General features: G+C 38.1%; 1 protein-coding gene and 1 long non-coding RNA gene across 9 annotated transcripts in view; one reads left to right on the top strand and one right to left on the bottom strand.

Moving 5' to 3' along the window:
- LOC311618492 overlaps positions 1-15,560 on the bottom strand; it is a 700,613-nt gene that overhangs the window by 145,939 nt on the left and 539,114 nt on the right. The gene's annotated exons all lie outside the window — the stretch shown is intronic.
- The window catches only part of NFIA (nuclear factor I A), a gene marked incomplete at its 3' end in the record, with an annotated part of 370,602 nt that overhangs the window by 268,882 nt on the left and 86,160 nt on the right, over positions 1-15,560 (top strand). For all 8 annotated transcript variants that reach the window (XM_084876090.1, XM_084876087.1, XM_084876084.1 and 5 more), the window contains one exon: positions 595-722. In XM_084876090.1, coding sequence (XP_084732216.1) covers positions 595-722 — 128 coding nt within the window. The remainder of the gene's footprint in view (positions 1-594; positions 723-15,560) is intronic.

Below are 15,560 nucleotides of genomic sequence, written 5' to 3'. Positions count from 1 at the left end.
TAGTTCTTCCTCCTATGTTAGTCTCTTTTGTTCACTTATCTCTAGTGTCTAGATCAGTACCTGGAATATTGTAACTGCAGAAAATATTTTTTTAATGAAAAGATTCAAGTGGAAGATGAGAAAACATGGCCAAAAAATAATAATCCAAGCTTTCCTTGAAGGGTCATGCACCCTAATTTTTATCTTTTCTGGGGTGCCAGAAATTATCCAACTGATGTTTAGGGGAATTGCTGATGGCTGTGTCCCAGCCACAGCCTGAGGAATATGAAATGTGGGCTTCCTCCTGATACTTCCAGGTGGAGCCAGGAGTGCGAGTCAGCTGCCAGTTCCTCAAAGGAAAAAGAAACAGGATGTGGCAGCAGCAGCAACTTGAATGACAATAAAAATCAAGCCCAGATATTTGGAATAAGACAGACCAAGACTTTGTTCCACATCCAGTGACTCACTAAAATGAACGAGAGCCTGGAAGAGCCCTAGAACTACACTGAGTTGTCCAATTGCTTCCTCCCTTGGCTTTCTTTCAGCCAGACATGCAATGTCCAACTGAAAGGTAGTTTGGATTGCCTTTAAACATGCACCCTTGTGTTATTCCAGCTCCACCAAGCGCCTCAAGTCTGTGGAGGATGAAATGGACAGTCCTGGTGAAGAGCCATTTTACACAGGCCAAGGGCGCTCCCCAGGCAGCGGCAGCCAGTCCAGCGGATGGCATGAAGTGGAGCCAGGTAAGGGGGAAGGTGGTGGCATGTGCCCAACTATGAGAGCAATAACCCTTGGGGGCCCACAGTGTGCGTAGAATGAAAAGAGCAGGCTCAGAGCAGTTGACTCTTTGGCTTTTCACCATGAGCACAGGTTTGAATCTCACTGATCATTTATGAGAGGATAGCAGTGAGAGGTAGCAGTTCAACTGAAAGGGAAGACTGGTAAGAATGGTGGGTGATTTTCTACCAGGACATATTTTTACCTGCACGATAACCCAGCATTCCATTCACTTTTGTTTTTATACTAATTGCCTTTTGGGGTTTGGTTTTTTGAATTATCTTTTAGTAATCAAAATAAAACTCTATCAACTTAGCTGGATGGATAATATTGGAAAGAAGAATGTGCTACCTGTGCTACGATGTTTATACAGTACTTGGATTTTTATAAAATGAGACTACTTTAAAATATTTTTTCCTATGACCAGGTACCATCATGATTGTTTTTCTGTTTAAATGGAACAGTAGTCTTTATGTCCATTTTAATGAACTAAGTAAATGATGACTTCTAGTCTAACCTCCTGGGATGGTCTAATCTTGATTCTGGAGTATTGAGAATAATGTGGATAATTACGATAGCAGAACTTGTTTGAAGTCTTTCTCCATGTCTGAACTCCACCTGGGCCAAGGGGAATCTTCTCCAGCGCTTTCCCCAAGATGCAAAATCAAGCGGGTATAGAGGATAGAGTTTGGGCAGGGTGTAATCCTGGCTCCAGCTCCTTCTGCCTGTGTGATTATGGGCAAATTCCCCAAATGAGCCTATTTCCCCATTTTTATAATCTGCCAATAGCAATAGTTGTTTCATTTGCTCTTGGGAATTAAAGGAGGTAACATATACAAACCATCTGAGATTTATATAAAAGATGCTTTGTGACCATTCTCCCTCACCCATGCCTCAGAATAATTTCCTGCAAGGACAGACAAGCACCAAGAAAATGTCTGAACTAACCTCTTTATCTTCAAATCTTAACTCCTCTCTCTCTTCCCTAACACATCAAAGACAGTTCTCAGAGGGTGTAACTATAAAAGAATAGCAGGAGGGAGATTTTGGGGATGATGGAACTGTTCTGGATCCTGATTGTGATGGTAGTTACAGGAATCTGTACATGTGTTAATATTCATAGAAATATATACCTCCCACCCCCCACCCCCAATTCCAGAGCCTCCAGGCAGTTTTACTGTACTGGCTGAGTCTTTTATCCTCTTTCCTTTACTAAAATACAGAAATTTCAGTTTTTCTTGCTTTTACTTTATCTCCTTTCTTAACTTATTCATTCATTTACTCATTCAATTCATTCAATAATCATCATGGGGAACGTTCTCTAGATGGAACACTATGCTTAATTCTGGGAACTCAAGGATGAATGGGAAGGCCGTGGCTCCTGCTTTCAAGGAATTCACAACTGGGGGGTGGGGAACACATCTAAGAAGCTCATAAAGTGAGATGGGAAGTACAAGGGATATTAGACTGTGGTTCACCCTTTTCTATTTTCTTTTTTTTTTTAATCCTAACCCAAACATATGTTTATTGATTTTAGAGAGGGAGGGGCAGGAGAGAGGGAAAGAGATACAGAAGAGAGAGAAACATCCATCACTTGCCTCCCATATGTGCCTCAACCTAGGGACTGAACCCACAACCTAGGCATGTGCCCTGACCAGAAATGAAACCCACAATTTTTCAGTGTATGCTATGGTGCTCCAGTCAGCTGAGCCACCCGGCCAAGGCAATCTCTTTCTGTTTTTACAAACACAGCACCCAGAACGTAAAGGGGCTTCTATAAAGGTCACATCAGCGTCGTTCCGCACGTACATCATGCCAGTTCGCCTAAAGTGGCTAAGAAATAACCCCTGGCCTAAGTGAAGATGAAAATGCTGACTCCTCCTTGCCACTAACTGCATCATCAGCAGGACCTCAGCAGAGTGCCAATGAAAAGTTTATGTGCTATTAAAAAATTAAAAGATGTAAAACTTTTTGAACCCTTCCTAAAAGGCTAATTATAGTTCTTGCCACTTTACCTGCTTCAGTGAAAATCATAATTGATATCTATAGGTTTGGTAAATTTGTGCTGGAGTAGTGTACTGATGCCGTTTTAGGCATCTCAAAGCTGCTTTTTAGTGCCAATGGCAAGGATTCTCCTCTAACATGAGACTGTTCTTTGGGTCCTTAGGTAGATTGCTTTGGGGCATATTTGGGGACAGTAGGGTTAGTGGAATATAGAGTACTTTGATCAGTAACATTTTTATTCAGAGTAACTCTTCTCTATCTGCACATTCTGGATCAAATGATCATGAATTTTAACACCCAAATACTTGTGTTATTTGTAGTCATTAAATAACTACAGTTTAATGGCTGAATCCTTTTGGGAGGATAGATGGATGGATGGGTAGATAGATAGATAGAACTACATGTATATAATGTATAATTGTGAGGGATTTCTCTAAACATATTTAATATATATTAATAAATGTAAATATATATTACACATATGTAATTTCTTAGAGAAATTTCCCACAATTATATTCCTAGGCTGATTCTTGGTTCTCTATCCCTAAGTTATTATAGAAAAATGCAGTTTCATGGTTTATGTGTATGAGAGGCAGGGCGGGGGGAGGAAGGACAGTGGGTAAATTTACATTTGGCCACATTCTGCATAGAAAGTCATAATTGAAACAGGGCCTGAGGGGACATTAAAACTCAACTGGAGGATGTTGTACATGTTCATGGTGACTTTGGTGTCATTAACTCACACCAGCCATTTTAAATAGATAATTTATGCTGCCAGATGGTCCTTTTTGGGGATTTTCCATCCAGCCCAATCCCCTTTTTGGCATAGAGAGCACCCTTATGTTGTTCCCACACTGATCTGGGCCTGCACGGATTTCCCCAGGGCTACAGTTCATTGATTAGGAGGCTTTCCGGTGGTTCACTCATGTAAATTACCTTCCGCGCATGTGGGGAGTTCTGTATATCTCTGAATGCACCAGCAGCCTCTTGGTTGCCTGCACTTGGGATAATTCTCTCAAACAAGTACTAAAGAATACTTTGTGTATGCCTCAAATGTGAACAAGGCCTGTGCTTACTCCTCTCTCAGAGAGCTTTGCATCTGTTTACCTGCCCTGAGATGCTTTGTCAGGACTCCGGACCCAAAGAGGACGGAAGGTTGCCGGGAGAGACAAATTTCCTTAAGCAACAGGAAGGCTTCGGAAAGTAAAACAAACCAGACATACAGTAAATTACATAGGTTCTTTCAAATATCTTTTGTAGTATCCTGTTCCCCATTAGTTTATCTCAGCACTTTTGTGCACAGCTCTTATTATCTGGGAAGAAGGGCATAGGAGATTAAAGATGATGTTAGTTTAAAAACATCAGGCAACCTCAAGCTGACTTTCGCTTCTCTTACAATGCTGCATTTGTTCCCTCCACTTAGCTCTGTCTCACAGTTATCTCAGGACTGAGTTAGATTCTCTAAGCTTTGAAGCTAATCACACGCTGATGAAATGAGTCCTATGAAATTCTATCAAGCAAAAATGCACATGCCATCAACTCGTGTTTATCTGCACAAATGAAAAATTGCAGAGAAACTGATAATGCAAATAAATAGGAAGGAAACCAACAGACAGGCACCTACGTTGCATGATGCTTTCATATAGATGGTTAAAATTATAGCTACAATTCTTTTTAAGAAAAATTACCCTTCTCTAAACTGTACAAGATACAATAGAATGATCCTGGTTTATTAAAGAGGAAAACAGAATTATAATCCAGAATCCAGACCTCAACTCAATTTGATTTCAGAGTGTAAGTTTTGTCTTCTACATTCAATAACCACTTTGACCATAAATGTTTTTTACTTATTTTTTTTAAAGTCTCTTGCCCTGGACTTGTATTGAAATTAAAAACATAATATTAAAAGAAAACAAAAAATGAACTGATCAAAAGACCTGGAAAAATCTCCCACTTTCCTTATCCCAAATCCCTGGTATACCTAAGGCCAGTAAAGGAATGTAGGTTATTAAGTACACAGAGAATACATGTATAAGTAAATTGTATTAACTGTTAACAAAGTGAAATAGTTTTCACTTTTTGCCCATAAAATCAAATAATCCTCAGCTTTCAGATCTGGGTTCAAATACTAGCTCGTCAAATAAGGTCCCAGTGATATGAAATAGCTGCTGACTTTCTCCCACCCTCCCGTAATTTACAACGCTGCTTTCCTTTCTTCATGCCACTAGCTACTGCTCTTGTCTGCTTCCTCCCTCTACAACATACATTTCATGAGCAGTGGGACTAACTGGTAGTCTGTCTTTTCTACTACTATGTGCCCAACACATAAGAGTGCTTGTCACTGAGTAAATATTTATTGATTGAAATCTATAAAGTCAAGAAATTTGAGTGCTTTCAAAAATCTGAAGCAGGATTTGCTACCAATAATTCTCTCAGAATTGATGTTTCTGATAATCTCAACATATAGGCTGTTATTCAGTCAAATCTAGTTATTAACAAGTAGAAAGCAAAATGATTGGTAAGGCTCGGCCAAGGGTTCTATTGACAAGTATTAGTATAAAAAACATTATTAAAACTGTCCTTTGCTTTAAAAGGTTTTGCTTTAAGTTAATCAAGCTTCATGGGTTACTGAGTTGCATCACTTCCTGCATTTGAGACCACACCTGCAGCGAGAACAGACATATCAGTTTCAGCAGAAGTGAAGATTATTACTTATTGTGAAAAAACATGGAATTATAGGCATTTTCAGAGAAATTTAGTATTGTGTTTGAAACAGGAGTAAGGGCTACTTAAATTTTCTCCTATAGAAAAATATTCAGAGTTCAACCATGCCTTTAATTATATTTGATTGTAAAACTTTATTAGCAAACATAATTACAATAGCCAAAATGATGGAAGGTCTAAATATTGCAACAAAACTTTTTAAGTCATATTTTATAAATAGTGACATTCTCTATAGTTTATTTTCTTTAAAAGTTTTAGAGATGAATTTCTCCCCAAAGATTTAGTAGTCCTCATTTCTGAAGGTCAAAATTAAGCACTCTAATGGCATGCTGTTTGTTCTTATCACAATTATTTTTTAATATGTTCTTATTGACTTTTTAAGAGAGACAGGAAGAGAAAGGGACAGAGAGATAAACATCAGTGAGAGAACATTGATAGGCTGTGTCCTGCATGCCCTGTACTGGGGGCTTAAGCCCAAAACCCGGCATGTGCCCTGACCGGGAATCCAATGGACCATCTTTTGGTTCATGGGTCTACACTTAACCATTGAATGACACTGGCCAGACATATCACGATTATTAAATAAAGAAATATGTTTCTTTTAAAGGTGTTTGTAGAAGAATATTTCTGTACGCTTCTGGTCAACCAGGACACTTAGAACCAGAGTTCAATGTTATAACTATTAGGAGGACAGTTTGATTTTTGCAGGTTTATATTAATTCATTTTAATTTTAAATATCCCATCTCAGATTCACTTGGGTTCCCAACTCTGCTGGTTCTAATTTGAATGTCAGCAGTCATTCATCTATTGTAGGAGTGGAGGAAGTTTACCAACTTAAACTTGTAGCTGAGGAAGAGGCCCATTATCAATGCCAATAAAAAGGCAGCGGACTGGTAACAATAGTACATTGATCACCGACACTCTGCTGCACTGGCATATATTAGGGAACATTATTAAATCTCCCACCATCTCCTGCTGCAATAACAATAGTCACTGTTACAGAACACTGCCCTAGGATCAATGGCTTGGCTTTCCTGCTGCATTTCTGGAGCAGTGGGAGAGCATTGTCATGTGACAACATTGTCTTCCATCATCTCTTTAGTATGGACACCTACTTTAGAGACTGGTGGACCAGCGAGCACCAGAACAGTAAGAAGGAGTCTGTCTTTAGTGATGCTCCTGCATGAGAAAAATTTCATCCAAATAAGGGGTTGTGACAACCACCCTTCAAAAATGGCTATTTTTTAATGCCAAAAATGGGGACCTAAAACAACCTATTGTAATTGAAGTCCAAAAAGGTTACCTTTTATAAGAAAAGAAATAATCTTCTCACACACATGCATGCACACTGTGTGTGTGTGTGTGTGTGTGTGTATGTGTATTTGTCTCATACATATATATGATAAAGCATGGTTAAAAAAATTGCTGTTGTATCTCTGAAGCCTGTTTTAGTACCTGGCACATAGTATTCAATCAATATTTGTTGAATAAATAAATAACTAGTAGTGTGGGGACCACACGCGTCTTATCTTGTCCTTTGAGCAGAAGGCCGCATGCATTGTTGAGAAATGAACGGAGCTCCGCCGGTATCAGGGAGCCCAGGTGCACAATTCTGTGATTACAGATGCTCCCAGGAAAACTGCTGCATTTCAGCTGCTCTTGTCCGAATAAGTGAATTACCCAAATCTCCACAGTTTCCATTTCATATTTGCAAATGAGGCTGAGTAGAAGGAAAAAATACAGCTTAGGTTTCTATATGAAACCTTTCTTCCTAACCTGTCCCTGTCACCATCTTCAGCCCAGTGACCATGGCTCAGGCAGCAAAGTGCTGGCTCATCATGTGGCCTTGTTGGGCATAAATATGGAGGGATTTTAAAGTAGATTTCGTTCCATCTACAACAGTCTTCATGGCTTTCTGGGAAGGGAGTAAATAAAAGAGAAATAGAATGTATTATGAAGAAGGAAAAGTACAAATTGAGAACCAAAATTTTATAATTCTTGTCCCATACCCTGAACAAGCCTGGGATTTTTAGCAAGTTACTTCCCTGAATTTTCATTTCCTCATATGTAAACATTGGGAACGATGAAATAGCCTGGCCTTCCTAACTCATAACTTTCAAAGATTAAATGAGATAATAAAAACAGGAGCTACCATTTATTAAGCCCCAGTGGTGTGCAATGTTCTGTGCATAGCACTGGGCATAGAGTATTTTTAATATATGCAAAGCATAGTACACTTAATAAACCATAAAGCTTTATACAGCTTGTTTTTGGTAAAGACTTTGAAAACTCTGAAATGCTATGTGAGTTGAAGACACTAAAAAATTTAATTGAAAACATATTGTAAATATCTGCATCTGTTATATGTAAAGCACTGTGCAAGATTCTAGAGGGAAAATAATTAAACCAAGGCAGACCTTGTCCTCAAAGTGCTTCCAGTCCAGTGAAGGAAAGAAGAGTGACTGGTTAAACATGTACCCAGTGGTTTGTAATACAAGGGGAGAGAGTATGCTAAGAATCATCTATCTTAAATGTTTATTTGTGGACTTAGACAATAGTCCTTCACTGTGACTGTTTAAAAAGAGTTGGTACAAAAGCTATTCCATTATTAAAGGAGCATCAGTGAATGCCAGTGCATGTTTCCTATCCTTCATCATATTTTATCTTTCGTCATCTCTAAGAAGTGTGTAGAAAGCTGAAATGCCAGGAAACTGCCAAAGTGCACAAGGCAGTGCCATCCTACTCCAGCAAAAGGTGTATCTTTCTGACCTGTGGGTCAGGATATTGGGCAGAAGCTGAGCAAATATTTACTGAGAGGAAACCCAGTGATTCTGAAGGGAGGTTAAATAACCAGAAAGTATAGTTGGAAGAAGAGAAACAAGACCAGGTAGGTAGGTAGGTAGATAGATAGATAGACAGACAGACAGATAAATTATAGATCAATCACACTTACCTATGAGGTTGCTATGTTGATTTTCCTTTATCAAATAAATTTTATTTATCCAATAAATATTGTTAAATATTTGTAGAACTCAGAAGGTAGTTTTAACCTCTGATATAAAGAGAGAACATACTTATTATCTTTACATCCTCTGTTTAATCTATGAACACAATGTAGATAGTTCATAGACTTGAGTACTATCACAATTTGACTAACAATAAAAAATAAATTTACTTGTATTTTGTCATTGGAGTACTGCTGAAATTTTAAATATGTGTTTTATAAGTAATACCTAATGTTTACTAGACACTTATGTTTATACATTATTCTAAGCTTTATATATGTATATACAACTAAATATTGTATATGTATCTATAAATAGCTTTTAAATATTTTTATATTTCTATCTATACATATATAGAAATGTGTGGATATATGTGTATATGTACATATATATTTGCTTAATTTGCAAAAAATATATACAGATCACTAATATTATTTGCAGACTTATTTCCTTCTCTCATATGTTTTATATTTTTCCTACATACTCATGATTCTGTTTAAATATTAAATAATCAAGTATAATGCCATCAGTTTATCTGGGAATAAAGTTCTGTCTCATTTTGGCGATCAAAGTTTTTAATAAAAGAGCTCTTTAATACTTGAGAATAAGGCTTTATATGGGGCATGGCAGAGAGGGAAGGAAGATTTCCATAGATAGCAGCTCTCAGGAGTTAGGAGCTTTTCCGCCCGGGCCGTGCTGCTGTTTCTGATGTGGCTGCACACATCCCAGTTGCTCGCTGCTCACAGAGACTTACAGTAATGTCTATTTATCCAAGTCTGTCCATCTGAGGACTTCAGATACATCACACACTTATCAATTAATCAGAGACATGGCACCTATTCCAGGCTGATGGGTGAATTACATCCTAGATTACGAGAAATGCTCACATCGACCTTGTAAATCAAGGACTGTCTCCGGATGGGCTCCTGAACAACACACCCAATACTTACATGGAGAGGATTCTTTCCAGCACTGAGTCTCAAAGCATATCTCCCAAATAGGCATTTGAATAAAAATGCCACCGATTTCAAAGCATCTCTTCAACTCAAAAAATTAAACTGCGATAGAATGAACCCATTGAAACAGAATTAATAGGCTTGCCTCTTCGGAGTAAAGTATTACTGATCTCCCTTTCTCAACAGCTACCCCTGTGAAACTTTCGGATTTTTAAATGCTGGGTTGCTTTGGTTCCTGGTTCTCTGGGCTGTTGGAGTGAGGAGCTCTGCTTGTGGTCCAGCCGTCAGCCCACTGAGAACAGGCTTTCTAGACAGCTGTGAATGTCTGGTATCCATTCCGATGACATGCCAGCTCTCCCAGATTTTAGCATGGGCCAAACCCCTTATTGTCCTCTATGTTAAAGGAGCATTCCACTCTCCAGGAATTTTCCCACTCTGTGTGTAATAAGTGGTAGTTCAGGTTTTCATGTGCGTCATTGGAAATGCACTCAAGCCATTAGAAATTCAAGGAATGGCAACCCAATAACTATCTCTAATCTGAAGTGTCCTCTGTCATTCCAGATTATTCTGCTGTGTTAGCCATCCCAACCCAGAAATCACTTCACTGTGGTTCGCTTCCAGGACTCATAAATTCTGGGATGTCACGATCCCTTACCATTTAATGCTGGTCACATTTGCCATCTGCCTTCCAGCCATTTCATGGGTCTGACAGAAGAGGGGGTTTATCAAAATGGCCATGCAACATCTCTCGTGTCTTAACTCTCTTCAGGGACTTACAGAAGCAGGGCTTCATGTTCCAATGTCAAAATACACGTGTAAGGATTAAAAGCAGTCTGGGATGCATAAGAACATGTTTCAGGCCAGTTATTCTTTGATATTTATCACTTCGTAGTGGTGACACCTGCTTCTAATTTTAAGAGCTCTTTTTTTCCAGTGGGTGATTTTTTTTTTCTTCAGAAAAGAAATCTTATCCTCAAAAGACTCAACTGGTAATTTTTCTCCTTTTGATGTGCTTGATATTTTTATGAGTTTGTCCATCAGCCTTGAAGTCTTAACATGCCTTCTGTTTTTTTAAAAAATATAACACATAATGATAATATTGGGTCACATAAATTTATGTCCTAGCCACACATTTGGAGACTTTTGGAAAGATGTAATTTCTTATAAATGTCATTGTCTGCTACTTGGACTACTTGATAGTTGTCTTAACTTGACTAAAACCAGAGAAATAAACTGCCTTGTGGGAGTGGTTTAGTAACTTACATTCAATACCCATATTTGTATTTTTTTTCACATTTAAGGACTGAGTTGGTGACAGTTGTCATTTTGGGGTTAGTAAGTGGAAGAAGAAAAAGAGAGGAACTTTTTTGTCTCTTTAGACACACATGGAAACAGTCCTTTGGATTAGGGGTAGCCAGGCTATTATATAGAGCCCAAAGTGTTTGCTTTTTAAATTTTTTTTTAACTTAGTATAAAGACCTTTTCCTAATGGTTTCTGGATAAAGTTAATTATATGAGTAGAAAATGCTGCAAAAGATGGTATATTGCTAGCAACCAGTTCTGATTGGCCTGCGGGGTGTTGTCTGTATAAAATTAGATCCTTGTGTTGGGTTCCAAAAAAAGGTGTGAATGTGAAGAAGTGCTAAATCATGACTCCAGAGAAAATGTCGGGCATGAGCAGTTTTTAGTTTAAGTGAAAACCAAACTTTTGCATTTGGACAAAGAAGACAAGGAGAGAGAAGGGTGAATCACTAACTGATATAAAAGCATTATGGTGATCAAGTTTCAGCACACTTGAATCAGACCCTCCACAAAGGCTGTGACTGAAGGGAACTAACTCACTTACTTAATTGATATGAAAAACTTCGCTGGGCATTTGTCCTCAATGTCAGATAAGTAATTTTTAATATAATATATCCAAGATATGGAGACAGTTAAGAAAACAGTTCGAGTTTTAATAATTGCACTCATAAGTAAACGGATCTATCATTACGTTGTCGCAAAGAATGACAGTGAGCAGAGACATCCTGCTAATCCCTCTCAGATAAGTGTTCAGCGTAATTAGACAGACGCTGTCTCTTCTATTCAGTGCAGCATTAATCAGGAGAAGTGCAGCTTTACACAGGAATTTTTTCTGATTTGTCATTGTTAAAAAAATACAAGACCTTTTTTGTCAGATACTGTGCTTCAGAAAAGGATTTAGGTAGTTGTATACAAGTATTTCCCTTTTTACTTGCTTTTTTTGGTAATAATGTTCATTAATAGTGCACTCCTTTTGCATTCAAAAAAGAAAGCTGCATTTGAAATTAGTGGTTCATTTTGTTTTGTGAAATTTCAGAATGATAACTATGTGAAGTATCTATAAGCTTTGAAATGACCTGTTGGCTCATATATCTAAGATGATAGCATGACTCTGTTAGAGGTTTTCTTATAAGGCAAGGGCCGGAAGTTTTTTGTATTAAATAGGAGCTTGAGAGACAACCTCTTTCTCTGAAAAATTTAATGTGAAAATGATGAAACATGTTGCCCCTTTCCAGCATCTATAGGCATTGCCTTATAAAAGAAAATCAATTTCCTTTTACCATGTAGCTTCTAGCTGTGACTCTACACTGCTGCATAGTTATAAAGTGGTATCAGTTCATTGCACAATTCTGTCTTCCCTTCTCAGCGACTCAAAGGCCTTTGGAGGCAAAGAATGGGGTTATTGAAGGATGGCAGGCAGATTTCACTAAGTAACAGGTGGAGGTCAAAGTAGTTTATTTGTGGGGACAAACGAGTACAGAGATGAAAAATCAAGTGCTTTGCCATAATAAGATTTAGGGAGAAAATGCTGACTACACTAGCTCAGATTCTAGCTGACAGAACCCTTTCTAGTGTTTGCTACTTGATTTTACAGTTCAAGCAATTTGAAGAGGCCTAAAGTTATATTTCTCTTTTCCCCTATGAAGTGATTCAATCAGTTTCAAATTTTACTTTAAATAAAGTGATCAATGCTCCACGTATATCCAAGGAATATTGAAACTAATAAGTTCCCATTGCAGGTGTATGTAGAACAGGGAACAACAGAGACCACACATCACTGAAATTAAATTTTACCGGGAGGACCCTTACACTCCACACTTTCAATCATGCTTGGACGGGCAGACGTGAACATAATTTAATCAGCACTTAACTTCTCATCATTGACATTGGTATTGTAGTTGGAGAACAGTATCTTTAAGAATATTGACCAAGCATGAGCATTGGGTTTCCCCAGCTCATTGGAGATGGAAAGGAAAGGGCTTTTATTTTTTTTCCTTGTTATATAATTTTGTATTTGTATACTGCATATGTTTTGCTTTTGTATCTTACAAAGGGGCGGGATATGCTGGGGGAAAATATGAAAGTAAGATTTACCTGCTGTTCCATAGCAGGACCCAAAAATGTCAAAACAAAACAAAACAAAACAAAACAAAAACCCTACAAGCTTACAGGGTGGGGCAAAAATGAAACACAGTGCTTTTACTTGTATTAATAATTATTAATTATTGTATTATTTTCCAAGCAGCTGTAAATCTACTTTTTCCTCATCTTGTAATTTGGTGGCATATAAGACTAGAGCTATCTAATAGAACTTACTGCAACAATGCAAATGTTCTCCATCTTCACTGTCCAATACTGTAGCAACTAGTCAAATGTGGCTATGGAACTCTTGAAATGTGGCTGTGCTAAGCAACTGAAGTTTTCAATTCATTTAATTTTAATTAAGTTAAATTTAAGTAGCCACCTGTGCCTAGTAGCTACTGTATTGGACAGGGCAGATATAAACTATACATATGTATGATTGAGTTTTTTTACTTTTCGGCTGGATATCTAAGCAGGATGAATAAAACATTTATGCTATGTTATACCATATTTATTTTTCAAGCAAAGGAAGTAATTTGGTTTTCTCAGAATTTTTTTTCTTTATTTCCAGTCCTCTGTGAAGGGAAGTGCTCGCTGTGTTGAGCCAAAATCAATCGTTCTCTGACACAAGGGGGATAGGATAGCTTGGGGGAAGATGGTTGGGTGGGGAATCTCCAACTTGTATATATATGGAGCATGAAATACAGTTTTTAAATTTCAGTCCTGACACTGGAGTATCTGTATTTATCATGAAAGGAGAGGAAATCCCCTGAGAATAAAAAAAATTGAGACTTTCTTGTTGGCCCAGGAACCCGACTTCTCTATGACATTTTTCTTGTGTCTATTCTTTACTCTCTCTGGTTGTAAATTGTCACTCACAATGAACACTTGGAATACATTAGAGAAATCATTATTTCTTTTCTCCTGAATAATCCATATCATTTTCATTCCATTCTCCCTTTTTAAAAATGGAAGGACTGTATCTAGGCCCTTTAAATTTCCTGAACTTCTCTATGATGTGGTAATTCTTTGGGGGGTCCTCTTAGCTTATTTTAAATGGTTGCCTATAGTGTAAGAAGGATAAACCTCAGAAGTGGTATTAGCTCTCATTTTATTCTCTCCATCATAAAAATGATTTTAAAACATTTTTATTCACTGGAAAGGTTAAAAGTCAAACTAGTCTTAATGTTTTACCTTTTTTATTGTGGAGTGTGTTCATCATCATAAATTACACTAGAATGAACCCTAATGTATTTTATCATTAGGACACAAATCCAAGTTGAATGCAGTATCTTCAGCTACCTCCTCATGTCACACAGCATGTGTTTATACCCACAGGAAGGGAACAGTTCTTTAACTGTGGGATTAATCTGTCCATTCACAGCCTTTATTTAGCATCCCAGTTGGAGATGATCTCATCACAAGGTTCAGCTGAAATGGGCCTAGGAAGGGCCTGTTCTTGCCTGTGGGGCAGCTGCAGAGCTCTGCATCTGGAACAGATGAGTCTGTGCATAAATGCGCCAGTCGTGGATAACTTGGAAAAGTGGTACTGGTACTCAGCTTTCATCCTGTGCTCAAGAAATGACACTGAAATGTATGCTTCACTGTTAGTCTGACTAACAGTGGGCATTCATTCCCCACACTTAGACCGGGAGTTAGAGAGGAATCTGAGTGCCCAAATATAAGGTGAACAGTCACAGTAGCAGTTAGCATGCCATTTAGGCTGAAGAACAATATTTAGGTGTCATTATTTTTTAAAATATTTTTATTGATTTTTAGAGAGAGAAGAAGGGAGAGGACTAGAGAGATAGAAACATCGATGAAGGAGAAACATCACTGATCAGCTGCTGCTTGTGCACCCCTCGCTGGGGATCCAGTCTGGGGCATATACCCTGACTGGGAATCGAACCAGCAATTTCAGAGGTTGACGCTCATCCTCTGAGCCATACTGGCTGGGCTTACGTGTCATTATTAAGCTCTATCCTGTTTCCCCAAAAATAAGACAGTGTCTTATATTAATTTTTTCTCCCAAAATTGCGCTAGGTCTTATTTTCAGGGGATGTCCTATCTTTCCATGCACTAGGTCTTATTTTCAGGGAAACACGGTATTTTAAATCAGCTCATGATTAGTTTGTATCAGTAGTATAGTTAAATCATCATAACTTTTTTTTTTTCAGAAATAGGCATCTTGGAGGGGTACATCGAAAGGAGGAAGAGCTTTGTCTCGCTTAGTTCAAATCCTGACTTCTCTGCACACTAAATGTATGGCCACTCAGCTTCAGGACTTCTCTCCCCTAGTTATCCTCTCTGAGTCACTGTGTCTGTCCATCTGCTGGGCTGTTTCTGCAAGTGAGCATGCTTTACTGTCTCCAATCTTCAGAAAGCTCCACCTTGCTTCCCTCCCTCTCCCTGTAGCTACTACCCTATGTTTCTGCTTCCCTCTGCAGACAAACTTCATCAAAGAGGTGATTGCCCCTGTTTTCCCTGCTTCTTCACTTCCCATTGATTTTGTAAACCGCTCTACCCTATCTTCCATGTATATTCTCATCCTTGACCTCTCAATAGCATTCATCTCCCTCAATCACAACCTTCTTCTTGAAATACTTTCTTGGTTTCTATAAAACTACACTTTATGATGAGTTAAATACCTCAATTTAGTTGCCTATTTTGACACTGATTTTGGTAGCTCAGAGGCTTCCCTTGATGTCAAGACTTACTTAATTCTAAATT

The sequence above is a fragment of the Pipistrellus hanaki genome, assembly GCF_964339955.1.
Source record: "Pipistrellus hanaki genome assembly, chromosome: 2".
Classification (NCBI taxonomy): Eukaryota; Metazoa; Chordata; class Mammalia; order Chiroptera; family Vespertilionidae; genus Pipistrellus; species Pipistrellus hanaki.
Note: the sequence above shows the minus strand (reverse complement) of the source record. Positions and strands in the feature narration are given on the sequence as shown.